This window comes from Spermophilus citellus (genome assembly GCF_964194105.1).
Source record: "Spermophilus citellus genome assembly, chromosome: 2".
NCBI lineage: Eukaryota > Metazoa > Chordata > Mammalia > Rodentia > Sciuridae > Spermophilus > Spermophilus citellus.
In genome coordinates, this window is record NC_138183.1 from 193,847,239 (window position 1) to 193,864,006 (window position 16,768).

General features: G+C 47.5%; 1 protein-coding gene across 1 annotated transcript; it reads right to left on the reverse strand.

The window, feature by feature from the left end:
• Nucleotides 1–567: 567 nt before the first annotated feature.
• Nucleotides 568–15,462, reverse strand: DNAJB13 (DnaJ heat shock protein family (Hsp40) member B13; the record flags this gene model as incomplete). Its single annotated transcript, XM_081280321.1, has 9 exons — nucleotides 568–931; nucleotides 1,541–1,617; nucleotides 2,222–2,335; nucleotides 3,551–3,664; nucleotides 4,642–4,799; nucleotides 7,464–7,625; nucleotides 8,594–8,697; nucleotides 10,402–10,479; nucleotides 15,395–15,462. 9 exons carry the CDS (start codon nucleotides 15,460–15,462, stop codon nucleotides 778–780), a joined length of 1,029 nt encoding a protein of 342 aa, XP_081136447.1. The 3' UTR covers nucleotides 568–777.
• Between the last annotated feature and the right edge of the window lie 1,306 nt (nucleotides 15,463–16,768).

Consider the following 16,768-nt stretch of genomic DNA (forward strand, 5'->3'; position numbering starts at 1 on the left):
TCACAGGCAAGAGAATTAAGGCTGGGGAGGGAGAAACCAAAGCCATCCCAGTTCTTGTGTTTTCTGTGTGCTGGTGAGTGCAGGAAGGGACTGTTCTGATGACAGCTTTGTCACTCCCAGTAAGCTGGGACAAACGTTGTTGTGGTTCAGTTTTCCTGTCTCTATAATGTGACATACCACATTCCAGAAAATAGCCCTTCTAAAGATTGTGTGTCATGAAAAGTCATCAGAGCTGAGAACTCAGAGGCCACACAGCCCTGCCTGTGCTTCCAAGGTGGAGCACCAAGGCCCTGAATCCTCAGGGACCTGCCCATGAAGCCAAGAAGCTGGACACTTCTTGGTATCTGCAAGAAGGCCTAGCAGGGGGCTGGGGATGTGACTCAGTGGTAGAGTGCTTGCTGGGCTCATGAGGCCCTGGGTCCCATCCCCAGCACAGAAGAAGGAGAAGGAGAAAGAAGGAAGGAGGAAGGAAGAAGGGGAAGAGGAAGAAGAGGCGGAGGAAGAAGAAGAAGGAGGAGGAGGAGGAGGGAAGAAGAGAAGAGGAAGAAGAGAGGAGGAGGAGGAAGAGGAAGGAGGAGGAGGAGGAGGAGGAGAGGAGAAATAAAAATGCCGAGCAGGAAGCTCCTCCCCAACACTCTACAGGGTGAAAATGGAGGATAATAAATCTTTATTATGTCAGCTTAGCTTCCCAGCCCTCCTCCCTGTCCTCAGCCCTGCACTGTGGGGCCAGCGGGGTCAGGCCCGGAGCCCTCTCCTCCACTGCTCCAGCCCCCCACGTCAGGTCAGCAGTGCCTGACGCAGCATCTGCTTCTTTTGAGGTGTGAGGCGGGTGGGGAACTGGATGTCAAAGAAGATGAAGAGGTCCCCCTTCTTGGTGGGGTCCTCGGGCAAAGGCATCCCCTCCTCTGGCACTTTCTTGAAGTACTTGGGACTGAGGGAAGAAAGAAGAGAGCTGAGGGGTCACCCTGGAGCAGCCCCTGACTGGCCCACCCCACCCCGGGCTCACATAGCCACAGGAATGGGCCAGCACCCCAGTTTCCACCACAGGGTGGCTCTCAGCAGCAAGACTGGGTGGGAGAGGAGGCTGGCTTGTCCCAAGGGGCGCACTGCCTGGAAGACCTGTTAACACTAGGTCTCTGCTGGAGGCCCCAGGAGACTTGTTTTAAGCATGGGCGACAGTGCAGGGAAAGGGGTGGGGGTGTGCCAGGCTGCTGAGCAGAACTCCCAGGCAGAGGCCTTTCTCAGAACTCTAGTGAGAAGTTTGGAAGGGCTGAAGACAACAGCGATTGCCCAACACGGGGGCCCCTAGTCTTTCCGTGGCTTCATGAAAATTAGAAGAGCCGTTCCTTTTGCCAGGTGAGTGCAGCCCACAGCTTGGCCAGAGTGTGGGCTGTCCTCCATCTTCTCTCACCCTCTCGGCAAGGGACCCTTGTGCTGGGTACAGCTTGCACAACTCTACTGAGCGGACTTTCTGACTCTACCCTCTAAGTCCCAGGCCAGCCCTCTCTTGCCTATTAGGGCCCAAGGCAGGTGGACTCACTGGACAATGTCATTGATGGGGATGTTGAGTAGACGGTCATCTAGAGTCTTCACCTCCACAGTGCAGCAGGTGAGGGCCTGGGGGGGGTCAGGGCCAAAAGATGGGAGTGGGGAGGGTCACCAGGGCCATCCTACTTAGAAGGCACTTGATGAGCCTATCTGGTGCCAAACCTTGAGCTTAGCACTAGGGAGACAAAGGCTGTTTGAGAACTATCAGATGATGCCCCAGGCCAAGACATGCCCTCTAGGAGTGCACAGTCCAGTAGGTCAGTCGAAGTGACCTAATGTAAGGATATGATAGAGATGGAAATAATGGAGTCTGTGGGCACCAAGGAGGGGCCCCTTGCCATTCTGGAGTGGAGGACGGCTCCACATAGTGGCAGCAGTTGACAAGGGCCTTTGTAGATGAAGTGGGCAGGCGGCACTTCAGGCAGAGGGCCCAGGAAAAGCAATAGAGCCGAGAGGCAGCATGTGGAAAGAGCTGGGGGAAGGCCGGGGGACAGCAGGTAGGGGGACAGCAGGCAGGGGGACGGCAGGCCTGTGCACAGACCCGGCACTGCCCAGAATCGCACAATGGAGACCAATAGGGAGAGGAAATGGAGAGCCATGTGGGGGCGGGTGTGGAACTCCCAGGACTTAGTGACCGGGTGAGGGGGCCGAGTCCAGGCTGGTGTCCACTCACCTTTCCCAGAGGGATGGGATACACAAAGAGGAGGTTGTCGTTCTCCCTGCGGAAGCGAGAGTGGAGCTTCTCCTTCACGATGAAGATGATGTCGGCTGGGATGATGTTCGGGCCCTGGGCAGGAGAGGTCAAGGGGTGACAAGGACTAATTGCCTGTGTGACTTGGCCAAGTTCCCGCCTCTACTTGTCTCCATGTCTTCCATCTCTACAGTGGGGAGATCAGATCAGGATTTCTGGAAGTGCACAGAGACCCTGCTCTGGAAGCTTACCCAGACAAGTCTCCCTGAATCATCTCAGTTGAGTACACCCAACATGGATGCACTCAGCAGGAGGGGAGAGGGACTTCCCCAGATGGCAGTGGGAACACTGAGCTGGGTCAGGCAATGCCTGCACATCTTTGTTCTGTGAGTAACTCAGAAGTGACACCCCCATCCAAGTTTCACTAAGTCACCAAAAAGCTGCTGAGGTCTTTCCTGGGCACAGGGGACTAAGGAATCAAACCAGCCCTTTCCACCCAGGGAGCTCCCAGTTGGATGTTGAGATAGACACACAGTGAGTCTTCAGCTATTTTGAGGTCAGGATAAAGGGAGGCCAGAGGCAAGGGCTCCTAGGAGGTGCTGACTCATGTGGGGTGACCAGGGAAGGCTGTCCAGAAGGGGAACATTGGGGGTGGGCCCTTAAGGCTATTTTTTCTTTTGAAGTGAGATCTTGTTATGTTGCCCAGGCTGACCTCAAGCTCAAGAGATCCTCCTGCCTCAGCCTCCCAAGTAGCTGGAGTTACAGGCACATGCCACTGTGCCCAGCTTGGAGGGTCCTTTTTGGAAGATGTATTATAGGTGAGAAAGGAGCAAGAAGTGAAGGCAGAGGAGCTAATCTCTCTTGGCTCTGAATATTGCATTGCTCTGCCTCTTCTCAGCACTTTAGGACTCAGCATGCCTAGGACATTTAATTTTATATTTTGATGAACATAAGTCTTTGATTTAAAATTATTACTAGTAAGTGGTTCTGAGGAGCTCCTATACTTGGGCTTTATATAGAAAAACATTGAAGAAAATCAGAGTACTGAGGGTAAGACTGGGTTCAGCTCTTGTGCTCTTGCCCTGGATAACTTCCTTCCCTCTCTGGGCCTCAGTTTCCCACTCTGTAAAATGGGGATAACCCCTAAGCTGCCCACTCACAAAGGCATTGTGAGGCTGTGTCCCTGGGAAAGGACATTAGAGGTCATCTCACCAGGACTCCCTACCAAACCAAAATCATTTTCTCTTTCCCCTTCGTCTTCTCACCATTTGAGCCTGGTGACTGATGCTAGTCAGCCTCCCTCCCTCTTACCTGGTCCCCTTCCTTCTCAAAGGTGATGCGTGTGCCCTGCCTCCAACCACACTTCACGTCAATCGTCAAGATCTTGTCCTTGATGGTAGAGGAGTACCCATCCTCGTTTAGCACCTGCAGGGAGATGGTGGGAGGGGGCGCACTCAGATCCCATGAGCCCCCTCTGCACACATGAAAGATGCTCTGCAGAATTTGTACTCAGGCTCAGAGCCCTAGGGTGGGGAGGACCTGCCCTGAGCCATTCACACACCCATTCGTTGCCATTGGAGCTAAAAACTTGTGACTCTAGGGTGGCAGGGCATGTCCTAGTGCTAGAGCTGGGGTCAGAGAAGCCATGAGTTGATCAAACTCACAATTCCATCCCTGGCCACTAAAAAATGCACAATGAAAATGTACTCAGTTCCTCTCTCCAAATCCCAGACATCCTGAACCTTAGCCTCTGGCAGTTCTCTTAATCCCAAAGGAAAAAAGAACATGGAAGTCAGCACATTTGACCCTGACCCAATGCATTCCCCATATATTGTCCATCTATCCCCAGGCACTTGCCCACAGGGGTGCCATCTGTGGAAGGCATGTCCTCTGCTGGGCAAAGGTGAGGGCACCTGGCAGAAACTGGCACATAGGGCAGAGTCAAACCAAGGACTGAACTCTGGGACTCACAAGGGTCTTCTTTAACCAGTGACCTTGGGGACTGTCCCAGCCAACCCTCTATGCCCACATGACTCCCTCTTACTGATGAAGCACACCCCTCATGAAATCCTGGGGGCATGTTTAGGTAATGCCAGAGAGTGCGGTTCACAGGAGACTCCTCCCACTTCCCACAGCGAGGGGCTGAACTGAGAGGAAGGGGTCCTACCCCAGTAAAGGGCTGCAGGGGGGATTTCTGCTCTAGGAAAAGAAACAGGCTAGTCCCCTCAGTTGTCCCAAATTTCAGATCCTAGAATTCTAAGATCCTAGGTCTCTCGATCGAAGACTCCATCAGAAACCATTCCTGAGTTCTCTAGTTAGGATAAGGAAGAAAGTGACGGGGGTGGGGGTGGGGTGTAGAGGGACAGATAGTGACTCCCAGAAAGAGCAAACCAAGTACTCACTCTTCGGGAGATCTTAATTTTTTTAGTGCAGCCAAAGAATAAGTCCTCCAAGGACAAATAGAGGTCCCGTTCAATGGGGGGATCCTGCTTCTTGACCCCTCGGCCTCGGAGCCCCCCAAAATTTAAATCCACTTCACTTCCATCTGCATCAAAAAATTCTATAGGATATAGGGAGATGAGTAAGAAAAACTGGGTCCAAAGACTCTGATTCTCACCTTCACACACATTTCTCTCTCTCTCTCTCTCTCTCTCTCTCTCTCTCTCTCTCTCTCTCTCTCTCACACACACACACACACACACACACACACACACACACACACTCCCCACCCCCTGTATTTCCTCCAATCTCTTAGTGACCCAAGTGTGACACCAGCACCCCATTCCCACCTCTCAGACTGGTCAGATCAAGACTCTGTCCTCCACTGCAGACCAGTGAATATCATTCCTTGTCAGAACCCAAGAATGGCCCCACTCCCACTTTGGACTGCCCTCCACCCCACCTACCTCCCTACAACTTGGGGAGTTACCAACTCAGGCTATCTCACGATGTGAGGCACCCCCTCTAGTGGCAGATTCTGGTAGTGCCAGAAAAGACTCCTGTTTTTCCAGAGGGTCAGAGCTGAGTCCTCCCTACTCCTCCCCAGGTTCTACTTCCCCTTGTTGTCCAGCCCAAAACCACTAGAGATCCCAGACTCAAGTTTCTATGAAGTTATCAGCTGATATTAAGGAGGAAAATGCTAGTCCCTGGCAAATCTGAGAGGCCACCAGCATACCCCAAAGTCCTATTTCTTCAGCTTCACTGCCCAGCTCTACAGCCTTAGCCTCCTCTGATGCTCCCTGCCTGTGCTCTTCCATCTGAGTGCAGAGGGGGAGCCCCAGCCCAGCCCAGCCCCTGAGGTGCTGTGCAAACCTTCAGTTCTGTCTGCGGGATGGGGTAATAATGCTTGATCTGCTTTCCACCATTAAGACGATAAAGACCTGAAATTTGCTGAGAGCTTACCCTGCATCGGGCACTGTGTTCAGCATTTTTCATTTTTATTTGGCTTATTTATTTGCTTATTTATTATTTTTGCATTGCTGGGGATCAAACCCACAGCCCTATGCACACCAGGCAAGTGCTCTACCACCTAGTTACGCCTCCAGCCCTTCAATTTTATTTCACTGGGCTGGAAAGGCCACAAAAAATTCTCACTCCCACAACTAGAAGAAGTTGACCCGCACCACAGGACAAGTTGACTACAGGAAAAAAATTCTAACCCCTACAATATATTGTTGATGTGAAAGCCCTTCATCAAATATAGACAGGAGTCACTGTGAAGCAGCCTGTCTCTCGTGGTTAATGCCATAGAATGAACTTCACAAGTTAAAATGATGCAGTGACCTTAGGCAGTGGGTGCAGTGGCTTCACACTGTGTCCCTGTAAGATGTGATGGTTCATCAAGAGGCCTGTAAACTAGGGGTTGGGGTTGTAGTTTAGCAGTAGAGAGCTTGCCTAGCATGTGTGAGGCACTGGGTTTGATCCTCAGCACCACATATAAATAAATACTTTTAAAAAAAAAGAGGCCTGTGAACTACCTAGTTCCCTCTTGCAATACTAAATTTGTTTGTTTACCCAATACCTACTTTGTAGCAGGTAGTAGATATCCCAAGAGCAAGGCCACAGCAAACCCAGCCCCTCAACTCTACAGGGAGAACAGACACAAGAACCCTGGAGTGGAGCTCTGTGGCAGTATAGTCCCTGGTCACACTGCCTAAGGAAGCCCCAAACCCAGAGGCCAACTTTCCCTTACAATAAGCACTGGCCCTGCAAACTCTCTTTGCTCCTTTTTTTTTTGGGGGGGGGGCACCAGGGATTGAACTCAGAGGTGCTTTACCACTGAGCCTCATCCCCAACCCTTTTGTTTTTATTTCTTATATTGATACAGGGTCTGCCTAAGTTGCTTAGGATCTCGCTAAGTTGCTGAGGCTGACTTTGAACTAGCGATCCACCTGCCTCAGCCACCAGAGCTGCTGGGATTACAGGTGTGCATAAGCCTGAAACCCATTTCTGACTAATACACATCTGTACAATAGAGTCTTATGTGGTCATTAAAAGGAATAAAGTAGCCAGGCATGGTGGTCCATATCTATAATCCCAGCTACTCAGGAGATTGAGGAAGGAGGATTGCAAATTTCAGGCCAGCCTGGGTAACTCAGCAAAACCCTGTCTCAAAATAAAAATTTTAGGGCTGGGGTTGTGGCTCAGTGGTAGAGCTCTTGCCTGGCACATGTGAGGCCCTGGGCTTGATCCTGGGCACCATATAAAAATAAATAAATAAAGGTATTGGTCCAGGTACAACTAATAAATAAATAAATATTTAAAATAAAATAAAATAAAAGTTTTAAAAAGAGGCTGGGGATATAGCATTAGCCTAATGTGTTTACTGCCTTGGGTTCAATACCCAGTGCTACAAGGGAGGAAAAAAAAAACAAATAAAGTAGATCTACAGGTAGCACAATGTATTGTTGTATAATCTCCAAGATATTTTAAGTTTTAAAAATGTATGTATAATGTAGTCTGATTCCTTAAGAAAATAAAGGGCTAACATAAAAATGTGCTCATCAAGGCATAGAAAACTTCCAGAAGACCGCTTCTGGAAAGGAAATGTAGGTCTGGAATTTATTTCTTTTTCAATAAATTCTCTTTTACCATTTAAAAAAAAAAAACATACTCTATATGTATTTCTTAAGGTGAAAAAACAAAACAAAACTACTTAGAGAAAAGCATCTTTTTTAGCCGTGTCCTTTCCCAGTGAGGCAAGGAGACTGGGAGGATCTCTTACCACTGAAGGGGTTGTCTCCCCCGAAGAACTCATGGAACACCTTAGCAGGGTTGCCGTGGAAGACGTAGCCAGTTGTCCACGGGGCCTGGGATCCAAACTCCAGGGGAATCCCGCCCTTCAGGCCTTCTTCTCCGAACTTGTCATAGATGGCTCTCTTCACAGCTGTGGGCAGGAGGACCTTGAGGAGGGGTACAGCCTTGGGGGCTAAGAGCTTAGAGGGGAGAGAGGGAAGGAGGACTGGGGAAGGAGATGGGACAAAACAACCTTTTCCAAGGGGCTTGCGGCTCATCCCAGAGTCTCTGGAATGAGATCCTAGAAGTTGGAGGTGACTTTCATTCTTGAGTGGGCCTAGGGATCCCAACACCCCAGAAGAGAGATGAAAAAATAGATTTCCGGGGGGGGTGGGGGTGGGATAGGGATTGGGTCAGGCTACAGACCTGGGGTCGGCCTAACTCAGTCCTCACAGCTACTGTCTTCCTGGGAGTCATTAGAATCCTAGAATCCTGAAATTTTTGAATCTGAGAATTCTAAAGCCTCCAGATGCTAGCTTTCGAGGCTATCAACGTCCTGAAAACCCAGCCCTGGAGAAACCCTGGTGGCCTCCTAGCCCTCCTGTGCAGCCTGCATAAGCAGAGTCTCCAGGACAATCCCCCAGGGAAGCCACAGAGCACTGCCCTGTGCTGGGGCTATGAATCACACTTGCCCCATGCTTCTGGCTTCCCTAGGACAGAGACTTCTGAAGGAAGACTCCTGGCCTCTCTCTGCCCCTTCATGCTCCTGCTGTCCTTGAGGTGATGGAGACTCGCTCCTCAGCCAGTCTGGGAAGGGGAAGTGGCACCCTGCTCAGGCTTGGCCTTCTTCCCCTTGGCAGCCAGCATTTCCTTCCACTCCCCTCCTGGGGGAAGGCTCCATCTTCCAGGCGTGGGGTGTGGGGAATGTGCCCCTGCTCCTGCCCTGCCCTGGTGACCCTGCACACCCATCTCTCACCTTAGCTTGTGTCCACTGAGACAGGCGGGACAGATACTTATTCTCTAGGACCCCCTCAGAAAAAATAGTCTATAGAGACTTAAGGGACGATCTTAAAGGAGGGGATGACAGAAATCTCCTGGAGCAGCCTCATGGTCACTCACGGTCACTCAGCACATCATAGGCCTCTGCTATTTGCTTGAAGGTCTCTTTAGCCGCAGGGTCACTTGATTTCAAAGGGTGGTTCTTAAGGGCAAGCTTCCGGTACCTAGAGGAGAGAAAGTGAGTGTGAGTCCTAACAGCTGACCCATTCCGGAGAAGTATGGCTCCAAGCAGATGCCACTGTCAACTGCCTAGCTATGAATTAGGGATGACCTCACAGGCTGTGGCAGCCACCAAGATGCACTGCTCAGAGTGCCTTGAAGAGAACCTAGTTAGGGATGTAGGGACCGTGGCCAATTGGCAGCCCCAGGAGCTGCCCTGTGTGCATCTGTTCCCCAAGCTCTCCCAGCCAATGCCTAAGCATGGTGGCCCATTTTTGTGAGAATGGCACCCCTTCAAAGGACAAGCCTGCCTGAGATCCTCGAGCTACAGCTCTCCCTACCCAAGCCCTTCTTCCCCATCTCCTGGCTGCTCTGTAGTGTGAAGCTCTCCCCCTGTACACTCCTCCTTCCTTGGGGTTTCCTGACCTATTTTGTGCACATCTAACCCCATCTTGGTCTCTGCTTCTCAGAAGATGAAACTGACCCACAGGTTTCTTTGGAGAAGGATAAAATAAGGTGTGGGAAGGGCCTGTACAGAGAAGCACTCTGCACCTGCCAGGTCCTCAAGGTCTCCCGCTCTGTGCTCATTGCTCTCGATTCTGTACCTCTCAGTCACAGGATAACTGCAGCCTGTCATGCACTGTCAGTCTCCCAGGAGGGAAAAGATGGCATTGTCTAGATGATCTGCAGAGCTACCATAGGGGCCATTCACCAAGGTACAGGCAGGGGAGAAAAGATGAGGGACAGAGTACAGAGAGGCTAGGAACCCTGGGGCCCTGACCTTCACTAAACCCATAGAAGTGACAGGAGGGAGCAGCTTTAGAAATTTGGAAGGTGAAGGATATGGAAAATGATAACCCCAATACAGTGTGACCCAGGAGGAGGGAGGGAGGAAGAAGGCAAAACATTGATCCTTCCCAGTAAATCCTTTCCCAGTGACAAGACAATCCCTGGGAAGGAAGCACATGTCAATCCTAAAATGACAGTCCCTGGATAAACATTGATCCTTTAGAATACAATGACCTCCAGAGGGAAGAGATGAGCACTGAGACCCTCCATCCTTTCCCAGTAAAAACAAGTTTCAAATGCTTACAACCTTTTTCCTGATTGCTCAAACTGACACGTTCGGTTGAAGTCTCCAATGATTAAGTCACCTCTCTGTAACCTATAAACACCCAGACCCCTCCTGCAACCGTGGCCATTTTCTAACCGGAAAGTGAGCCCCTCCATTGCCTGACAATCTGATAGACTCTGCTTTCCTCTCCTTCATTTGCACTTACAGAAGAAGTGTGTGGGCAGGGCCTGTGGCAGGAGCCAAGACCTTCGGTGAGGGGACCAGGCAGCCTGAAGAGACCCCATGAAGACTGCAGCCCACCTCCTCCGTCCACTCCCCTGACTCGTTCTCCTTGAGCAGGATGCCACAGGATGCCTGGCAGGGTGCGGAGGGGACTTCAGGGCAAAAGGAAGTAATCCTTCCAGACTCTCAGGTCCCAGTTAGACGGGGTCGCAGTGCCACCTCGCCTTCCTGTGGGCGTGCCCAGGGTTCTGCGCTTCCTCTTTAGTTTCTCCCTGGCTCTTGCAGGGCTGCTGACCTCCCGAGCCGCCCTCGGGGCCCGGCCTCCGCCGGGCAGCCGCCCGCTGGCCGCTCCGCCCGGTGCCCCAGCGCCTCGCACGCCCCGGCCCAGGCGGGAGCACCTTTCAGGACTTACTCCTTCTTCCAGGCACAGCAGCCAGAAACCTGGGCATCATCTTTGACTCCAGCTTCTCCTTTGCTCCCTCCTCCCCAACTCGTCCGTCACCAAGTCCTACCAGTTTTCCTTTCTAAATGTCCCCTGCCTGCCCCTTCATCCTGTAGAGGACCGCGTCTCTCTCCAGGAGTCCCCTCCCCAGCAGTCCAGCTGGGTGCCGCCAACTATAAGACCGCTCCCCCGCCCTCCTTCTGTCTGTCTGTCTCCTCCTCAGGCTCCTAAAACACTGTGACCACATCACCCTCCCGGGAACCCCCCCAGGTCGTCTTATTTTCAGCACATGATCCAAAGCTCTCCCTTAAAGGTTCAAGCCCTTCTCTCTCTCTCTGTAGTAACGTCACGCTCCTTCACCTGCTTTCCTGAGAGGGCGAGAAAGTGAAGTCGTGGCTAGAGTGACGCTGAGCGGGTCCTTAGCTGGGGTGATTAGGGGTCCTAGTTGCTTCCTTCTCTCCCTCCCTCCCTCCCTCCTTCCCTTCCTTCCTTCCTGCCTCCTTTTCTGTACTAGAGATGGAACTCAGGAGCGCTCCACCTGTGAGCCACACACACACACACACACACACACACACACTGCTTGTTTTAAATTTTATTTTGAGACAGAATCTTGCTAAATTGCCGGGTCTGGGCTCTAATTTATGATCTTCCTGTCTCAGCCTCTTGAGTAACTGGGATTACACGGCCCCTAGTTAGAGATGACCAGATTCCTTTTTTTTTTTTTTTTTTTTTTTTTGAGAGAGTTTTTTTTTAATATGTATATTTTTAACGTTTTCAGCGGACACAACATCTTTATTTTATGTGGTGCTGAGGGTCGAACCCAGCGCCACCCGCATGCCAGGCGAGCGCTCCACCGCCTGAGCCAGAGCGCGCCACCGCCTGAGCCACATCCCCAGCCCAGATTCTTTTTTTTTTTTTTTTTTTTTTTTTGCAGGGCTGAGGATCAAACCCAGGGCCTTACTCCAGCCTTGCTTTTCTTCATTATATAACTTTAGTAGGATTTGTTTGTTTTGTTTTTGATCGAAATCAAGGTACTATCATGGGAGAGTGTCATGTCTTAAAAATTGTTGCAGGGGAGAAGAGTTAAGGGCTGTTTGAAACATAGGCAGCTCTGGGACTGGGTTGTGGCTCAAAGGTAGAGACCTCGCCTAGCATGGGTGAGGCCCTGGCTTTGGTCCTCAGCACTACATAAAAATAAATAAATTAAAGATATTGTGTCCAATTACAACTAAAAAATAAATTAAATAAAGAAATACATTGGGCTGGGGCTGGGGCTCAATGGTTAGAGCACTTGCCTTGCACATGTGAGACACTGTGTTTGATTCTCACCACCATATAAAAATAAATAAATAAAATAAAGGTATTGGGTCCACCTATACTAAAAATATTTTTAAAAAAGAAAAGAAAAGAAATATAGGCAGTTCTTTTAATCACTGTGTGTGTATGTGTGGGGGGGAGGGGTACTGGGAATTGAACCCAAGGGCACTCTATCATCACTGAGCTATGTCCCCAGGCCTTTTTATTTTTATTTTGAAAAAGGGGCTTAATAAATTACTGAGGCTGGCCTCAAACTTGGGATCCTCCTGCCTCAGCTTCCCAAATCACTGGAATTACAGGTTTGTACCACTGTGCCTAGCTTACACATTCTTTTTTTTAAATATTTATTTTTTAGTTCTAGTTTAACAAAATACCTTTATTTCACTCATTTATTTTTTTCTGTGGTGCTGAGGATCAAACCTAGGCCTCTCACCTGCTAGGCAAGTGCTCTACTGCTGAGCCACAACCCCAGCCCTCATCTAATCCTATTTCAATGCCACAACAATCCCCTCCCTTTTTTTTTTTTTTTTTTTTTTTTTTTTAGAAATGAGAATCAGATTCAGAGAGGTTAAATGATTTGCCCATGTCCCACAGCAGCAGGCAGGAGAACCTGGATTCAAACTAGGCTTGCTTATCCTTCCGCCCTCCAACTGCTCTGCCTCTTGGTAACCTTCTCCTGAATGGTCCCATTGGGCAATGACATGACCTAACCAGTGCTGACTGAATTGTTCTCAAATTGTCTCATGAGTTTGTCTTGTTCTCCAACCATGCTATGGACTCCACTCACCCTCCTTGGGGCCCTACAGGACCTGGCCCGGAGATGAGCCCTCAGATGGCACCTCTAGAAGGGATGGTTTCTGACTGCTGGCTCTGCCTTGGGATAATAATGGCACTTGCTTATTTATTTATATAATAAATAAACAAGGAGAGAAATGAATTACAGTAGATGGGGTAGAGAGAGAAGATGGGAGGGAAGGGGAGGGGGGATAGTAGGGGATAGGAAAGGTAGCAGAATACAACAGTCACTAATAGGGCAGTATGTAAAATTGTGGATGTGTAACCGACGTGATTCTGCAATCTGCATTTGGGGTAAAATTGGGAGTTCATAACCCACTTCAATCTAATGTATGAAATATGATATGTCAACAGCTTTGTAATGTTTTGAACAACCAATAAAAAATAAAATCTTAAAAAAAAACCAAAAAAACAAAAAAAAGACATACAAATTATATATTACAACATTTTCCCTAAAACCTTACATTTAGAATCATATTATGTAATGAAAATTCTCAGAAAATTAGTTTTTGTTCAACTGTCTCCTAGAATTAAGATTGATAGAATGCTATAAATCTGGAATGCCAGGTAGTCCTGCTTCTCTATCTCCCAAGAAGCTTATTTTATAAAATCTGGACATAAGATTTTAAAGTGTACTCTCTTCAGGCTGTGAAATACCAGAGTTCATCTTGGCATGGGAATTCCCGCCATGAAACATTTTTTTTTTATCTCTAATTTGTGATGCAAGGTGTGAGAACAGAGAGATGGTTTGACTCTTAGAAGTGTCAATGTGAGAAACTAAAAAAGGTGATTACACAAACTCAGAAGTGTCAAACACAAGGGAATTTTGAAGAAAAATAGACTTTATGAACTCAGTTTTTTCCACAATAGTCTAAAATCTTTAAAAATACTCTAGATCAAAGTAATTTCAATTTTAGCCTTACCAGAAATATAATTTAGTCATCGATGAGGGCAGGATTTAAAGTTTTTATTTTTTAAAATACAGTGTAAATTTCCCCCTTAATTTGGAACTCAGGGGATGGGCAATTGGTGTGCTGTTTTTAGTGAGCATGAGCCTCTTAGATTATGTAACTATGAGGTTATTAGGGAACTTAAGTGACACAATACAAAGAGAAAATTCTAACCAAAGTTTTGAGATTTTATGAAAATAAAATGTTACTCTTTAATAAAAAAAATAATGGCACTTGCCTCTCAGGGTCATTGTGAGGAGTCAATGAAATATTGATGAAGGTTCTCCCGATTGCACCTACACATTCAATGAAATAAGTGTCCTCGACTGTTCCTTCTCTTTGCCTTCCAGTGACCCAGTGAACTGCCAGTTTCAATCCCTCCTTTCCCTGAAGCCCACTGAAGAGGTTTTGTCCTTCTTCAAGCCTGACTTCTGTGTATATGACCACGAGAGCCTCCTAAGGTCTCTCTCCTTCCAGTAGAGGCTCCTCTGCACCGTGCTCTTTCCCTTTTCTAACAGTCATCATAGTCGTGCTGTAATCAATATGTGTGTTCACCAGCAAAGTCAGGCTGCCTGAGGGAAGGGGACATGTCTGTCTGGTTACAGTTAGATCTCCACACTGCTACCACTGCACCTAACCTATCTGGTCAGTGCTCAGCAGATACTTGTTAAATTTTTGTTCAAAGAAAACAAGAAAAAAAAATTAAAAGATCCAAAAACAAAAAATTTTTTCCAGCTGGGTGTGGTGGTACACGCCTGTAATACCAGTTATTCAGGAAGCTGAGGCAGGAGGATCACCGGTTCAAGAACAGCCTTGGCAACTGAGTGATCCTATCTCAAAATAAAAAGGGTTGGGGATCTAGCTTAGATGTAGAGTATTCCTGGGTTCAATTGCCAGTATTTCAGAGTGTGTGTATGGGTGTATACACATTTCTTTTTTCAGAAAAATGTGCTTACTCCTAACCTAACATCCCCCCCCTTTGGGAAAGTAATGAGGATTGAACCCAGGAGCACTCTATCACTGAGATACATCCACAGCTTTTTTTTTTTTTTTTTTTTTTTGAGACGGGAACTCACTACATTTTGTTGTTGTTGTTCTTTTTAGATATACATGACAATAGAGTGTACTTTGACATATTATACACACATGGAGTATAACTTACTCTAATTAGGGTCCCATTCTTGTGGTTGAACATGATGTGGAGTTACACTGGTGGTATATTCATATATGAAATAGGAAAGTTATGTCTGTTTCATTCTACTGTCTTTCCTATTTCCATCTCCCTTTCCTTCCCTTCATTTCCCTCTGTCTGAGCCAATGAACTTCTATTCCTCCCATTTCTGAGGCTGGCCTCAAACTTGTGATCCTCCTGCCTCAGCCTCCGGAGTTGCTGTGTGCACCACCACACCCAGCAAGCCTCAATTTTCTTAAGAAAGGACCAAAAATTCTCTGCGACTTAGAGATGGAGTTTAGTCAATGCCAAAAAATTCATATGAAGCAAGCAGGAGGCCTGTGGTTCAATCCCTGGTACCACTAAATAAATAAATAAACAAATGATGACCAGAATGAAATCTGTAACATATCCACATCATCTGGCCAGTTCACTCCCCTGTTTACAATCCTTTGGTTCTCCATAATATTCAGGATAAAGTTCAAATAGTTCCTTTGTCCCCACTTCATTGCTAGGAAAGCTAAAGCACCCAGGAGAGGACAATGTGGCACAGAGTGTAAAGGGAGATTTCCATCCCCTTCCCTGGACCAGCTCCAAACCAGAATAAAGATATGCAAGAGAAGAATCAGGCTCATCTTGCCTGCTAAGCTATGCAGGAAAGCTGGGCTGGGAAGGGGTGAGGGTAGGGCGGCCTGCACAGCCCTCAGGCCTGGTTCCCACTTCAACTTACGCCTTCTTGATCTGGGCATCCTCTGCATTGTGAGTGATCTGGAGCACAGAGTAATAATCCTGGCCCATGGCTGGCAGGCAGTGAATCCTAGTACTCCTTAAACTCCAGCAGGGCTGTTAGTTGCATTCCTTGGTTGCTCCTGACAACTGCCCAGGGGCACTCTGGGAGTTGTAGTCCTTCCTTCCTAAACAAACCACTAAATTGGCTTGGCTCTCAAAGAGGAATGAAAGGACTGGGAGAACTGAGGCTGCTACTGTGACCCTGGTCATTCAACTCAGAAACTGGAGCGTTACAGAGTCCCATTTTGCTCCACTGTATTTTTATTTTTAAAAAGAGCAGCAATTACTTTTTTTGTTTATTTAGTGGTTTTTTTTTTTTTGGGGGGGGTTATTTTTGGACATGGAACCCAGAGCCTTGCTCACACAAGGCAAGACTTCTACCACTCTAAAAGTTTTCAGAACAAATGCATTTGGCAGATTTTTTTTTAAAGTACTTTTTACTTTAAAATAGTTTTATATATCCAGAAAAGTTGTAAAGATAGATGAGAGAGTTCCCATATCTCACATTGTTTCCTTTATTAACATCTTTATTTTGTTAAATGTTTTTTAGTTGTAGATGGACACAATCCCTTTATTTTATTTATTTATTTCTATGTGGTGCTGAGGATCAAACCCAAGGCCTCACATGTGCTAAGCAAGTGCTCTACCATTGAGCTACACTCCCAGCCCCCTTTAATAACACCTTACATTAGTGTGGTACATTGTCACAAATAATGAACAATATTGATATATTATTTTTTAAAAATATTTACTTCTTTAATTTTTAGATGGACACAGTATCTTTATTTCACATTTATGTGGTGCTGAGAACCGAACCTAGTGCCTCACGCACACTAGGCGAGCGCGCTACCACTTGAGCTACATCCCCAGCCCCATGAACAATATTGAGATATTATTATTAACTAAAGTTCATATTTTATCCAGGTTTCCTAGTTCTTTTTTTTAATACCTTGATTTTATTTGTTTTATTTTTATGTGGTGCCAGGCATGGAACTCAGGGCCTCACGTATGCTAGGCAAGTGCTCCACCACTGAGCCACAACCCCAGACCAGTTTCCTAGTTCTTAACCTAATATCTTTCAAGATTCTGTCCATGACATCACATTACATTTAGTTGCTGTATTAGTCCATTTGCTGTTGCTGTAACAAAATACCTGAGACTGGATTATTTATAAAGAAAAGAGGTTTATTTAATTCACAATCTTGGAGGTTGAAAGAACCAAACAGCATGATGCCAGTTCAGGCAAGGAACCCATGATTGTCCCACCTTGACAGATGGTAGGCATCATTGTGGGAGCACATGTGTGAGAGAGACC